The sequence below is a fragment of the Colletotrichum orchidophilum genome (assembly GCF_001831195.1).
Source record: "Colletotrichum orchidophilum strain IMI 309357 chromosome Unknown Scaffold_87.1, whole genome shotgun sequence".
Lineage (NCBI taxonomy): Eukaryota > Fungi > Ascomycota > Sordariomycetes > Glomerellales > Glomerellaceae > Colletotrichum > Colletotrichum orchidophilum.
This window is the reverse complement of record NW_019173043.1, coordinates 135,084-149,264: the sequence shown is the minus strand read 5'-3', so window position 1 is coordinate 149,264 and position 14,181 is coordinate 135,084. Positions and strand designations below refer to the sequence as shown.

Here is a 14,181-nt window from a genome sequence, read left to right as displayed (position 1 = left end):
CTAGCAGGCTCGTCTGGCGCCGGTCCGAATTTCCCGAACGATAGTAGGCCTCACCTAGATGATAAAGCAGTCAGGGATTCCAAGGCACCAACAGGAGTGCTTGATAATTGCTTCAAAATTGCCAACATATCCGGACGTGGTGGGTTCGAGAACGGGGATACCCCGCGGGAAGAGGGATGATCGATTCGTCCGTGCCAGCTTCCCGGCTCCGAAGGTGAACCGATGCGAGGGTCGACTGCCACGTATGATGATCGATGTTGAACCTCTGGCGATGGTGAGAGCAAAATCGAAAACTCCACTCCGGTGTGGGAGGAGAGGGAAAGTGAGTGCAAGAGGAGAAGAACACGTCCAAGGCCACCGCCTTTACTGCTGCAGCTGAAGTCCCAACCCAGGCGACTGCGGCCGAATAGGCGGACCTTTGGGCGGCCCAATCCCGCCACGAGGGGGTTAAGAATCAGAATGAGGATGACAGTGGGGTACTCCTATGGTCTGTACTCGGAGGAAGGGCTAGAGCGGTTGGGCGGCGGATGCTTACTGCAATACCCTTGCAATTTTTGGGCGTGTGTGTGTCTCTTCTCCTTCTTCCTCCTCTTTCGTGTTGCGGTCTCGACTCTTCCCGTATGGATCGACGTGCTTTCTTAGCGGCTTTTGAACGGCGAGTCGGAGAATATGCAGAAGCTCGTCATCATGACTCGAAGGAAAATCAAATTGATCGTAGAAATAGCGTATCTGTTGCTTTCGGAGACCAGTTCCGAGTATCACGGCCGATGAAGGCTAGAGCGTGGGCGGCTGCGGCCCTGCAGCGGCCACCACGAAACAGGAATCTAGGTCGTAGTCGGAGACGAAGGGACAGGTTCATTGACATAATCCTCCGAATGGTTGATGGAGCCACCAGGTGGGTGATGGAGCGGCAAAACAAAAACGGACTCTAGATGGGACGACAGGGCCGGGACAGCCCGTTCGAGACAGTTCTTAGACCTTTGGTTATTAGGTGACGCGGAGAAAGGAAAGGGAGTGAGGAGATCTGCAGCTACAGGGTTGCAGCCGTTAAGGTAAGGAGCAGAGGTCCCCTTTCCCTACACTAGTAGATGAGGTGACACAGATCTCTCAGGCCCGATTAGCTAAGGTGATGTCTCAGGTGAGGGACTGAGGGACGTCAATATCGGTCGCACTTGCTTGGATAAGTTGCACATATCTTTCACGCGCTACTGGCGTGGCAGGGCCGACTGAGAGCCGATTGGCGAGGAGGAGCACCTGTTGCTTCCCTGGGTGCCTCGTATAGTGTCCGCTCTTTGTAGCTTGGCGCGGTCATGGATATTTGGTACACTAGCACAAAAAAGTAAAAATAACAAGCAGAGGTGGAGAGTCCAGATTCATCCAGCGTTGCAGTGCCACCTCTTCACATGATACCGCTTCGGTCCGGCCGCGCCTCGAATTGGCCAGACTTTCAGCTGGTCAAGGCAGGGTCAACCTCAGCTCTTATGCATCCAGGCCTCACTATCGACCAGCCTTGCGTAGGGCGCATTACCTTATCTCAATTCCATCGCCCTCCTCCATGACCCTGGTCACCGGCTCGGAGGACCCGGGTTAAGAGTGGGTCCTGCTCCGGGGATCTATGGGGCTCTGAGCCTAGCGCGAAGTGGGTCCATATCCGGTTCCCCGATTGAAACGGTACGTCCTCTTTCCCTACCTCCCAGGACCTGACCCCTGTGCTCCTGTCGTCAAAAGGCCCAAACCTCCCACCAAAGCGGGCCGGCTGCTTCCGTGCGCAAACCCCCCCGCGGCGCCGTCGCATCGTCAAATTTGGACGCGTCTTTTGCATAGGGCGGTTGCAGCTTCAAACTTCGCCGGGGCTTGCTGCAGCGACTGGTGTCTGCGAAACCAACGATGGCATTGCCTCTACCTCCGGGCCTCGTGCCCGCCGAAGTGGCTTTCCTGTGCGAAATGGAGCTCGTCACAATTGTCCCCCGCCAGCGGCTAGAAAGCATCGATCTCCTAAGCGTAAGGACGGACCCAGCTCCCAGTTACCCCGCGACGCGTCGCGCATCTGTCCTCCTGCTCACATCCCGATGCTCGTCCAGGGTGCAACTCCAGCTTTGCGGCCCCCGGCACGTGCCAACTTGCCTCTCTGGCTGGCACTCCTCCTCAAGAAGCAACGGCGAGCAAACATTGTCCCTCCGCAGTGGCTCCATCCGACCTCCCTCGCCAAGATCGTACACCAAGAAACGACCCTCGAACCCGACGCCTTCTCTGCTCCCCCACCACCTCCGATGCGCGCCGACAGCAGAGGCAATGCCCGTCGACTAGGCGCGACTCTCGACGAAACCCTGTCACCGCCGTTCCTGCCGTCATGTACAGCCGATGCGCCCCCGAATGCTCTTCCTTACCACTGGTTCGAGCTCGCCGAGGTCCTACTGGCCCACGCATCCGACGACATACCTTCCACTTCCGAAGTGAGATCTCTCCTCAAGGACCTTCAGGAAGTTCGCTCCGCCAAGATGCGTAAGAGTACGCAGGACTTGTCTAACGGCGTGAGCGGTGTCATGAGTCTGCGCGGAGTTGGTGCGATGGAGCTGGCCGAGAGTCGCGGCTTCTTCTTGGGCGTCATAGAGGGCGTACGGAAGATTGGCGCCAGTGCGGAGGCTAGCAGACGTGAGGAAGAGGAGGAACGGGGCAGCGGGGACGGCGATTACGACGAAGACGAAGATATGCTATGATACCCAGCGTTTCCAACGCCAATACAACGAAGAGAAGTTCCGCTCTCGCGCGGACTATGTCTGCAATGACTGTATTTATTACCGGAAAGGCGCGAAGGGACTCGCGAGAAGTCATCTCGGCCAAAACTCTACCGAAAACCGCTATGTCTCGTCAATTATCCCGCTTCATGTTTTTTCACCAGACCATTAACTGCATTAGAGGTCGATTAGGCACTAGCAAAGAGGCGATCCAAGAGACTGGAGGCATCACCGAATCCTACGGATTGCTAGCCACGATGAGCGTGATTTCTGTCTATAATCATGCTGGCGCATTGGTCAATCAATAAGACCATGTCCATTCAAACATATCTACCGCTCTTAACACGAAATCATCCAATCATCGCGCCGCTTTTCTGAATTCACTCTGGTTCCCGCCTATTTCCGTCTCGTCTTCTTCGCAGGCTTCAATCCTGCCTCGCCAAGCAAGTTGCTTGATCTCTTAACTGATGCCCGCTTTTCGGAAGTCTGAGGCGGTGACTCTCGGGAGCTTTGTGCGCCAGAGACTTTCCTACTCGATCCAGTCCGGCCAAATTCGCGTTTCTTCATCAGCGTGGCAACCTTACCCAAGTCCTCCTTTTGTCGCTTCTGTGGCCTAGCTGCTGTGTCTGGGTAAAGATCTTCAGCCCTGCTCCTCTTCCCAATGGCGTTCTTCGTCTTAGTGGCAGCTGGGCCGTTTCCACGTCCCGTCGCCGAGCCCTTCTTGCCACCAGAAGAGTCCCCGGACTGTGCCGTTTTATAGCCCTGGGCTGTCGAGCTTTGCCCACCGCTCAAGGTAGATGACTGCTGCTGTTGTCCACTGGCAGCCGGGCCTGGAGAGTGGCTGGGTGACCGATTATTCCGATGGAAAGCTCCCGGCGAGACACCACTCGGCGATGAGTGCCTCGAAGAACCGGACTCGCTGTCTGGTCCGCGGCCCATTTCAGGGAAACCCTCGGTATCGTCGGGATCGAATTCCGAGTAGTCGTTGTTCTCGCTGCCGTACTCATCGTAACCATCACCACTGTCCCCATAACCACTTCCGTCGCCATCATCACTCCCGCCATAACCGCCTCCGCCGTAACCACTTTCACCATGATACCCATTGTCACCATCACCCTCTCCGCTTCCGTTGAATTCTTCGCTCCTGTCGTCACCTTCGACAATGGAATCTGGGTATTGCGTCATGTTGAAAGTGTCATCTCCCTGGTCAACGGTCTGGTTTGGATCATCATGCCCTTCGTAAACCAGATATTCGGTTTCTTCATCGCTATCTGTGTAAACCACAGTGGACTGACTTGGACTTCGCTCCCCGCTTTCTCTCTGCTCAGGGTCTTCATCTTCTTCTTGTCGAGGCTCTTCGCCTCGTTGTTCGGGTCCACCATGCAACGGCTCTTTGCTTGCTCTTTGACCCGGCTCCTCGTCATTCTCTGGCTTCTTTCTCGTACGTTTTTTGAAAGGAGTGGTGTCGTACCCGGAAGCTCCTCCAGCCGATTCGGGAGTTGGATCCCGGGACAGTGAGCCTTCACGGCTTGTGCCTTGGCCGACAGGCTGTTGGCCTTCTGTGCCAGTGCGTTCGCCTCTCTGAGGGTTGCCAGTCTGCTCCGTACTGCCGTCCCGAGGAGCGCTACCTTCCGGCTCTTCTCCAGAGTCAGAACCTGTTCCAGGATCGGAGCCGGTGTCTGCCTTGCTAACTTTGGAGTTTTTCCGCTTTCGCGCCCTCATCTTTGGTCCTTTGCCACGACTCTCGTCGCCAGATGAACCACCATCGAGCACGTTCCCAGGAGGGTCAACGGGAGAGTCTGGGTCGCCACCATCGTTACCAATTTTTGCCGCGCTCACCCGGGGGGGTTTTCCCTTTCGTGCCCCCTTCGAACCTTTGTCGTGATTGTCGTCACCAGACGAATCACCATCGGACCCGTCCCCTATGAGGTCGACAGGGGAGTCTGAATCACCCCCATCAGTGCCACCTTCAATTCCTCCGGGCGGTGCTGTCAAGGTTGTCGACGTCGACGACTTGGACGATTTCGGTTTTCCAGTTGGAAGGGGAGTTCGTGTGGGACGGGTGTTTCGTGGCAACGAGCCTGATGGAAGACCAGGAGCACCAGCAGGTGCCTCATCAGGTTCATCATCAGGTGCGTCATGAGGTCCAACTACAGGTTGAGGAGGCGCCGCCGGCTGCGCTTGCCGTGCCCGTTGACCCCCGCGCAGCGGCCTCGCCAAAACGAGGTTACCTTGATCGTCGTAAGCCTCTTCCCTATCAGTTAGCTGAGGCCATAATGCCCGCGGATTTGGGCGATCGGCCTCTGAACGAGTCCGTCTAGGAGTATAACCTTCGTCAACAGCCCATCGAGGGCGGCCCTTGGGGACTCTTTTGGGGGGCATCTTATCAGATATCGGTATGCGTTGGCATCAGAGCTCAGTGATGGGTGGGAGAGCACGGAAAAGCGGTAGAATATGCTACGGAAATTGGTTGGGAACTTGGTTTGGCATCAGTGAAGTTTGGAAGAGTTGTTTGGTTCAAGTAATGGAATATGCTGACGATGTGGTCGTGTGAGTCGGATTACTGCACCTGTTCCAAGAGTTTTCAAAGTCATATATGCACCAGAGCTTGGGTTCTTAGGAATTCTCATCGGCCATTGTACAGTTAGTTTCTTTCTTTCTCTACGTCGCCTTTGACATCGTTCATTCAGCCTGTCTTGGTTGCGGAGTCCTTTGGTTCTTGCGTCTTTCATGAGTCTGTCTGTCATTGGACTGCATTGTTCCTAGACACAAGGCAGATAGAATTAAAGGTCTTTCTACCCCGATTGTTATTCACAAAGAATTAATGGAATTCTGAAAAGCCTCAATGAGTCGCGTTAGATTGGCATTTTATCGGTACGAGCCCCCAGCACATCGCATCATGAGCGATGAGTGGTAGTCGACTTGTCTATTAGCCTGACACCGGCTCATAACCACGATAACTCTGGTGTATGAAATTAGCACAATTTCTATTTTACAGCCCAGAATGGGAAATTAATTATTAAGACTTCGACCCGCGTCTATTTGAAAGGCAAAGGCAACCCGTGTGTTGCTACCACGGCGTTTCAAGTCAATTTGGAAAGCGTGTCTTCATTGACGCAGTCTTTAGTGTCTATGAGATGGGAAAGATCTCATCCTCCCTCACATCCATGATGATCATGTGTCCCGGTGCGTGTCCCATTACCGTGCCCTTGATATCGGCTCTCATCACAGCCTCTTGTGGCGTGACCCCGCACCCCCAGAAGACGGGCACGTATTCCTCATCGTCGGGTCCGAATACAGTTTTCCCATCTAGTTGCAGGGCTGGATCACCCCAATGAGGCTTCGTGATGTCCGTGACCCCGATTCTCTTCGCACCGTCCCAGCCCCACGCGATCGGCTCCCCGTGCGTTGCTACAAAGGGTCTGGTGATATCCCTCACTTTCTCAATCTCCGAGACTTTGTACGGCCTCATGGAGACAACATACGTCGCCCCCTTGAAGACTCCTGCAGCACAGAGCGGGATGTTGGTCCGATACATGGGGACGTTGCGGCCATGTGTCATGTGTTGCGGTGGAAGTCCAGACTCGTTGAGTGCCCTCTCAAAGCTGAAGGAGCAGCCGATCAAGAAGCCCACGTGGTCGCCATCAAGCCACTTGTCTTCCACGCTTACAGGCTCCCAGACGTCGTTGACTGGGACGTGTTTACTATCCTCGTAGACTCGGTATCGGGGCGAGTCGTGTCGGAGATCAATGTTTGTGGCCACGGGTAGAATCTTTTCGCCGTCAGGGGTTCTGACGTAGGACTTGAGCTGCTTGAAGTCGCCGGGACTTGCTGACTCTGCGAGGAGGGGGCAAGGCACTGGGTTACGGTGGCAGAGGAGACGGAAATCATCGGCGTAACGCCGTGGAAGAACGATGAGGTTTGCTTGTAGATATGTGGGAGCTTGGCCGGCTGTAGTTGAGGCGAAGGTGCCGGAGCGGCATGCTAGTCGAGCATCTTCCCCGGTTTCGTAGAAGATGGCCATGGTTAATGAAGTCAAGTCAATGATCAATCGAGATAGAAGTCTTTGAGATTGCAAGATAGTTGAATTTCCGGCTCAAGTGTAGAGTATGATTAAGCGGCTGCCTGGTGAGATTAGTAGCAGTAGCAGTACCTATTATGAACCATCAGGACATGCATGATCTTTTGCAATCATATCCCCAAAATGATAAGACGAGGGTCGGCAATAGCTTGATTGACGGGCCAAAGCGCGCCGACCAAGTCACTTATCAACGGCGCGTCGGTGACCCACTCCGATCTCCGAACCCAGCAAGCCGGCTTCGGCCCCTTTCCCCGAGGAGAACTGGGCCAGCGGAGCCCTCACGCGAGGTGTGTCCGTGATTTGAGCGGATTTCAATACTTTCTTGTCTCGGATACCTGATTCAGAAAACAATCATGTATCTTTGATTTTCGATGGTTGTTTGTTTGACCTTTTAATCACTGACCTTCGCCCTCTCACCCAGATTTCGGGGCGTCGGAAGTTGGGGCCGGAGACCCGCACCGACTCCCGACACACCCCTCCCGGCATCACGCATCTATGAGCATCCTCAGAGAGCCGGCGAACCAGAGTAGCTGCCAAACGCCGCACCCTGATCTCCCTGCACATCCGCTGCATCAACCAAAGCCCTCAACTCATTTTCCTCCTCCTTCCGCAACACGATCTTCAAAGCCTCCATACTCTTCTCCAAGCACTTAATCTTCTTTTCATCGTCCAGCGCAAGCGCAAGCTACCCCGCAGAACACCCATGCTTCGCCCATCCAATCACGGGAAACTCATCCACAAGCTGCGTATTCTTCTTGAAGTTGTCGCCCGGGAACCACGGCAGCTGGCGGCGGAAATCATAGTCTTCAAAGTAGTCCGCAGACTTATACTGGCCCGTCATGAAGCCCCAGCCGAGTGGCGCTTTGGCCAACGTCGTGACGCCGAGCTCGCGGCAGTACTCGGGCGAGCTGTCGATCCTAATGCTGTACGTTTCGTCGGTCTTGATCTCCCCGCACAAGCCGAATTGAATCGTCGGGAAGATGTCGTCGATAAGTAATTGAGCCAAAGCCCAGAATGGACGAGCCCTGGCTGGCCGTAGGCGAAGCTGAGGCCCATCAATCCTACACCCTAGGCGGTGATCCCGGGGCCGGTCTTGCCAAGGCGGTGGATGGGGAAGCTTGCTGGAGGTGCCCCATTGATGGGCCCGATGTTGGTCGTTTTGAGGGTGAGGTAGCTAGGGATTTCTGGTAAGGGATCTGATCAGAGTGATGAGCTTGCTTCAGAACGGGGCCATCCATGATTGACAGCGATCGGCGTTTATACAGTCCATGGCTACTCTGTCAAAATGACCTTTACGAATGCTCGCCCTTGGCATCAAATCACCAATCTTCAGATCCGTAGCTGCATCGATTGTTGAGGGCCTGAGCTAAGATCCGTAGGGTTGATCTCGAAGCTGGCATCATACATATGCGATGATTCTTCCACGGCATGCAGAAGGACTCCGGACCAGAGACGATGAGCCAATGCTTAGTCAAGCACAAGCTTTCCAATGTTATCGGCAATGAAGTAAACTCGAGGACCCAAAGATCGCTCAACCAGTAATCGGCTCGTAGAGTCTTGGAGAAGCAGGTCGGTGATAAAGACGGGCAATGAACAGTTAAGTTCGGGGAGCTTAGCAGATGCGGATCAGGTGGCCACATATCTCCGGTAACTTCATCCTCAACTTTCTCGTACACATTGTTCCGTTGGTGAGCATCTTCCGACAGCAATCCTCTGGGGGAAGATTGATTCCAGCATGGATTGAGTTCAATGGTCTTTCCAAGCTGCTGTGAGCTACACAAGTCCCCCTTTATGGCTGCGATCAAAGAGACCTTTCGAAGACCAGGGGTGGTAATGCCTTTGGCCAGCTTGCACTGATCCCATGGTTGGACACCAAAGAGAACCGCGAACAAGTCTATTCGGATGCTTTGACAACGTGCCGCCACATACAAAAGACTTCCTGCACTTGGAGGAGGACTCGTAACTTGCCGTCTCAAATCACCAAACCCGTCTTCACATAGATACCGGATCCTTGACCACAGCACAGCTAAATTCCACCATTCCATCTCTCACCAGAAAACCAAGCGGCGCAAGTATGGCGACAATACCGAGTACCTGCTGCCTCGCCCTGCGCGCAATGTGGCCCCCAACCCTCCTCGCCAGCATCCTTGCCCTCCTCGTCGCGTCCCTCGAAACCATCTTCTACCGCGCGGACCTCTCCGCAGCATACCACATCTTCGCCGCGGCCTCCATCTACCTCACCCTATCCCTCAACGCCGTCATCGTGATGACGCGCCTCAAAAACGCGGTCCAGGCCATCAAAGATAACGCAGAAGTCTTTTCGCAAATAGGTCCCTTTAACCGCTGGCTCGTCGAGGGGTACCTCCGCAGCCTCTTCCTCCTCCCCAACCTCGTCGGCCCGATATGGGTGTGCTGGGTCCTCTACGCTGACAACAGGTGCCTCGACAACCTCGCCCATCTCTACGGGTTCGTCATCGGCATGCTGCACATGCCCCTCCTGTTAAGCCTGGCAGTCCACCTCGTCGTCCCCGGAATCTTCCGCGTCCTCTGCTGGATCATCGCAAAGACGTCCCGGCTCGTCTGGGCGGCGTCGTATCACATCCCTCATCACCCCTGCGAGCTTGCCCAGAGGCTTCTCTCCGCGCTTCACCGCTGGCTCGAGGCGCTCCCTCAGAAGATTGTGGCCGCCATTGACCGCAGTGTGCTCCGCACCGAGTGGTTGTTCCTTCGACTCAGCGTCGGTTTCGCTTGTGTCAGTTTAGTTTGTCTGCTCTACACCATGATCGTCGACCTGTACCGCCCCTACCTGCAGCGTCTCGCCGTTCATCTAACCGCAGAGGTCCTCATGTTTGTTGGAGACCTCATCTTTGACGTCGGTCTTTGGGTCGATGGCATTGTGGTGAAGCGGGGATTCTGGGAGGGCGTCGGCTGGTGAGAGACCGTTGATGGTCTCCGCGATGGTACTTTTGTGATGTTGTAATCGCCTCCTAGTCCTTGACGTTGATAAGTATTGACGAAATTTAAAGGGAAAATGCGCGAAGAAGAGTAGGCGAATCCTGGTGATTCGGGTTACTCAGACACACCGGGCTTAGCAAGACTCTCATGCGCTCCAGCGACTGCGACTCTTAGACAAGTTCACCTTTCCGTCTGTTGAAACACCGTGGACAACCCATCCCACTATGAATGCCATTTCATCAGCGGTTCACTGTGGCAATGAGACGTCACTCCCAAGTAACATCTCCTGCCAAGCGCTATTATGAGAGTGCACTCTGCTTCTCCGGTCTTCCTTCTGGAGAAACGGAAGTGAAGTACTTATCTAGTAGACGCCAGAGCGGTTGATTACCGCATCATCACATCACGAGCTTAGTGGCTTCTGGCATGCACAGCTTTCACGCAATCATAGTCTGGAAAGAGTGAACAGGCATTGGTGGCATTTATTTGCTAAGTAAGTCGTCTGATCAGTCCTGGGGTATCAAACGCCGAATCTACATAGTACAAGATAGGGAAAAGGTAGCCATTCAGAGAGTAGGCAAACCCGATTCAAAATGCATGTTGTGCGAGGATGGACCTCCATCCTCGAAAAGAAAACAATCCATTGCCACTGTTTGGTCTTTATAAGCAAGAGTCCACATCTCTCTTTTCCACCATTGAACTTCGATCGCTAGAAGCTTCAATGGTACACTTCTCCAGGGTAATATGCAATTACCCATGTGCTGCGCTCCACTGACATGGGCAGGGTTAACAACGGCAAGGGTGTACACGGCTTGTCGAGCAAACCTCTCAGCTTCACTGGTAGAATGTCGAAAGAGCGAATGCTGGGCAGGCTGCACCACCTTAACCAGAAGACTGACCAGCAATGGTGATGCCGTCGGAACTAGTCTCGATAACCTTGTAGCCGTCGGCGTTGGCGGTACCCTCGGCCGCCTTGGAGTAGGCTTCATCGCTTCTGTATCATGTTAGCCATGCTTCAATCTTGATAACAGAATCATGAGCAAAATTACCTGTTGCATAGAACGTCCAGATCCTTGTCACTCAAGACCTCGTGATCGCCCGAATGCTTGAAGATCTGACCATCCTTCAAGAGCAGAGACTTTAGCGTCTCGTTGTCGAGGTCTTCCTTCAAGTCAATCTTCTGTCCCATCGTCTTGAACGACCCTTTTTTGATGACCAGCTTCTCGAGACGACGCTTAGCGTCAGCACTCATGAGAAGCTCCTCCTCGACAGTGCCTTTGGTAGCGAGGCGGTACACAATGACAGGGCGCGTCTGACCGATGCGGTGGCAGCGATCCTGCGCCTGGAGATCCTGCTGCGGGTTCCAATCACTGTCGAAGAGGATCACAGTGTCGGCGCTTGCGAGATTGATGCCTTGGCCACCGGCGCGCGTCGATAGAAGGAAGATCTTGAAATCAGGATTCTCGTTGAACTCCTTGATTTGGTCACGACGGCTTTCCTGGGAGACAGAACCGTCCAGCCGGCAGGCCTTCCACTTCCGAAGCTCACAGTAATCTTGGAGAATATCCAACTGGGTCTTGAACTGACTGAAAATCAAGACCTTGTGACCCTTCGAGAACAAGGCAGGGAGAAGGCGATCTAGCATCAGCATCTTACCAGATGACGTGACGATGCTCTCGTCGACGGGAGGACCTCCCTCGTAGCCCCAAGGATCGAAGAAATTGTGTGGGGAGTTACACACGAGACGAAGTTGCATGATGGGGTTTCCAAGCCTCTTGGTTGACATTTCTTTTTTGGCCTGGTCTAGGATGTTGGCATTGTGTTGTTCCTCAGGGGAAAGAGCGACGGCAGAGTCGTCGTCATCCTTGTCAACTTCCTCAGCTTCTCTGGCAAGCTTCGCCTCGAACTCATCATCGGAGAGCTTGTCTTCATCATCGGGGTCGGACTCGGCGTAGCGGCGACGGCCACGAGTGACTCGGCCTCGGGTAGTGGTCGAAGGTGTCGACTGTCTTGATGACTTGGCGCTCTTGGACTGGGGAGTCTCGAGGGTGGGCGCCTCCTTGCGCTTAGAGCCAGCGCGGGAGGATGGCTTTGACGAAGCCTTTGGCGTCGCTTTGGCGGCTTCTTGGGGCTTTGAAGACGAACTTCTAGCCCTGCTCATCATCGCCGAGAAAGCATTGGGCTTCTTGGTCTCCGATACTGCCTCACCTTGTACCTTTCTAGGACTGCTTCGGATTGGAATTTCGACATCCTTAATAGCGAGCTTCTCTTTCTTGACAGGAGTGGCGACAGTAGTCAGACGGCTGATGACCATCTTCTCCAGGAAGGCGCGAGTATCAACATCCTTGTCGCTGATGGCATTGTACATGTCGGTCTGCTCCTTTGTCATGGGCGCAAAGAGAACATATTCGCGCTTCTTAGGAAGATGCGCAGCGACATCCGCTTTGACGCGGCGAAGCAGAAGCGGCTGAAGGATGACGTGGATCTTCTTGATCAACTCCTGGTTCTCGCGGTCGGCGATGAATTCCTGTGCGCCCTCTTCGTCCTGGAGGTCGTCAAAGTCGAACCATGCCTCAAAAGCCTCGTAACTCTTGAAGATCATGGGCAGCAGAAAGTGAAGAAGAGCCCAGAGCTCTTTGAGATTGTTCTGCAGGGGAGTTCCGGTGATGAGCATGCGGGTCGCGGATGCGAAAGTCTCCAACTCTTGGAACAACTTGGATTCGAAATTCTTCATACGGTGGCCTTCGTCCTAGGAAATGTGAGCAAATAGGATTCATGCATTGTGCTGCGGGTGGCACGGCTCACAATGATGATGAATGCCCAGTTGAACTTGCTCAGAGTGGCCCTCTCTCTCAGGACCATCTCGTAGGATGTGCATACTACAGGGAACTTCTTTGTGGGGTTGCCATTTTTCATATTTGGCGTCAAGTGCTTCCTCTTGATGTCCGCGCGTTTTTGCGCGTCTCCATGAAACAGAACAACGGGGAGAGAAGGGCACCACTTCTCAAATTCGTCCATCCAGTTTGAGAGGGTACTCAGAGGTGCAATGATGAGATGAGGACCAAGGTAGTTCTCCTCTCTCAGGTTTGCAATAAGCGAGATAGTCTGGACAGTTTTGCCTGGAAAATAGTCAGTATGTGGTTCCAGGGAGTAGGTGAGATTCGTGGACGGTTGTCTAAACACTAAGTAGAGAAGGCGTGAAAGTTGTAGAAGAAAGTGAGGAAGAGACACTTACCAAGACCCATCTCATCGGCTAGAATTCCAGACAAGCCTTGAAGGCAGACCTCTCTCATCCACGTGAGTCCCTCCAATTGGTAGTCTCTCATGGTACCGCCCTTCATGATCTTGGGCTGAGCAGTCAAGGATAGGTTGTGATCACCCAAGGACTCTCCTGCCACACTGGTGCCAACCCGACCCATTGCCTGGGTCTTTTCCATCAACATTTTGCTGAAAGCCTCGGACTTCTTGAGGAGTTCGTCCAGCTCTTTGGCCAACTTAAGCTTCTCTTCCTTGGAGAGCTCATTCTTGCGCTTCCTGCGGTTCTTCACATTCTGCGACTTCTGCGCGGCCTTGTTCTTCTTGTCATTGTCTGCCTTGGCCCTGGCCTCTTCCTTCATGATAAGAGCGAATTCAGAGTCCATGGGCTCAACGCTCTCATCTCGGGGTGGTGAGGAGGGTGCACTGGTGTCAAGCCGCTGATTAGCGGACATGATGGACTCTGTTTCCGATGCTGTGGAGCTCATTGTGAATGTAGCCTCAGCCAGACTCAGAGAGCAATAGCAAGGTAATCCGGTTGTGGTTTTTGTGGAAGTCGGTAGCTCTGCAGGGGCAATCGTCTTGTCTATAGTGAATGAGTGAGGGAGATCTGGTAGTGGTGGTGGTCAATCCAGGAGACAAAAAAGTGCCCTAAATCGATGATGCAAGAAAAGACGCTAAATTTGGCAATTTAGGTCTGTGCCTCCAGGATACCAACTTTTGAAAAGAGTAATTGAAGCAGTAGAGGGTGCAAGAAAAAGAAGCTGGTGATGCAAGGCCCCGAAGAGTGAATTGAGGTTTCGTTCTAGGAGCAAAAAAAAGTGAGGGACACGAGTTTGTTGAGTGAGGGTGTGGTGGCAAGAGGAAACAGGAGGCAGGAACGACCGGGCTTCAGCTGCCAAAGGGCGCGATCGCGGGGCCAGGAAGGAAAGACAGGGGCGCGACGCGAATGGAAAGCGCTAACACGTGACTTCGTGTCGTTTTCAATTAAACCCCTGTTTCTTATTTCCTTTTTCTTTCTTTTCTTTCAGGCAGCTGTCGTCATGAAAGCAGTCGGGGATCGGAAGGAGATCGGGGTCCCAGCGATTGAACTTAGACCCTTGTCCAGCACATCTCTCTGGCGTAGATAAGATAATGCATCGGCTTCGGTCAAACAGT

At 53.7% G+C, this 14,181-nt stretch overlaps 6 protein-coding genes across 6 annotated transcripts; 2 read left to right on the top strand and 4 right to left on the bottom strand.

Annotated features, from left to right (window-relative positions):
• Positions 1-1,887: 1,887 nt before the first annotated feature.
• On the top strand, positions 1,888-2,717 carry CORC01_09561 (uncharacterized protein; the record flags this gene model as incomplete). The annotated part of the gene is made up of 2 exons (XM_022621190.1): positions 1,888-2,001; positions 2,082-2,717. The coding sequence occupies 2 exons, from the start codon at positions 1,888-1,890 to the stop codon at positions 2,715-2,717; spliced, it is 750 nt and encodes a 249-aa protein (XP_022472336.1).
• Positions 2,718-3,131: 414 nt separating this feature from the next.
• CORC01_09560 (uncharacterized protein) lies at positions 3,132-5,117 on the bottom strand (the record flags this gene model as incomplete). The annotated part of the gene is made up of 1 exon (XM_022621189.1): positions 3,132-5,117. The coding sequence occupies one exon, from the start codon at positions 5,115-5,117 to the stop codon at positions 3,132-3,134; it is 1,986 nt and encodes a 661-aa protein (XP_022472335.1).
• A 748-nt stretch (positions 5,118-5,865) lies between these two features.
• Positions 5,866-6,759, bottom strand: CORC01_09559 (uncharacterized protein; the record flags this gene model as incomplete). Its single annotated transcript, XM_022621188.1, has 1 exon — positions 5,866-6,759. One exon carries the CDS (start codon positions 6,757-6,759, stop codon positions 5,866-5,868), a length of 894 nt encoding a protein of 297 aa, XP_022472334.1.
• Positions 6,760-7,321: 562 nt separating this feature from the next.
• CORC01_09558 (aldo/keto reductase) lies at positions 7,322-7,952 on the bottom strand (the record flags this gene model as incomplete). Its single annotated transcript, XM_022621187.1, has 3 exons — positions 7,322-7,471; positions 7,541-7,739; positions 7,882-7,952. The coding sequence occupies 3 exons, from the start codon at positions 7,950-7,952 to the stop codon at positions 7,322-7,324; spliced, it is 420 nt and encodes a 139-aa protein (XP_022472333.1).
• Positions 7,953-8,890: 938 nt separating this feature from the next.
• On the top strand, positions 8,891-9,751 carry CORC01_09557 (uncharacterized protein; the record flags this gene model as incomplete). The annotated part of the gene is made up of 1 exon (XM_022621186.1): positions 8,891-9,751. The coding sequence occupies one exon, from the start codon at positions 8,891-8,893 to the stop codon at positions 9,749-9,751; it is 861 nt and encodes a 286-aa protein (XP_022472332.1).
• An 899-nt stretch (positions 9,752-10,650) lies between these two features.
• Positions 10,651-13,511, bottom strand: CORC01_09556 (SNF2 family domain-containing protein; the record flags this gene model as incomplete). The annotated part of the gene is made up of 4 exons (XM_022621185.1): positions 10,651-10,762; positions 10,818-12,517; positions 12,574-12,887; positions 13,004-13,511. 4 exons carry the CDS (start codon positions 13,509-13,511, stop codon positions 10,651-10,653), a joined length of 2,634 nt encoding a protein of 877 aa, XP_022472331.1.
• Between the last annotated feature and the right edge of the window lie 670 nt (positions 13,512-14,181).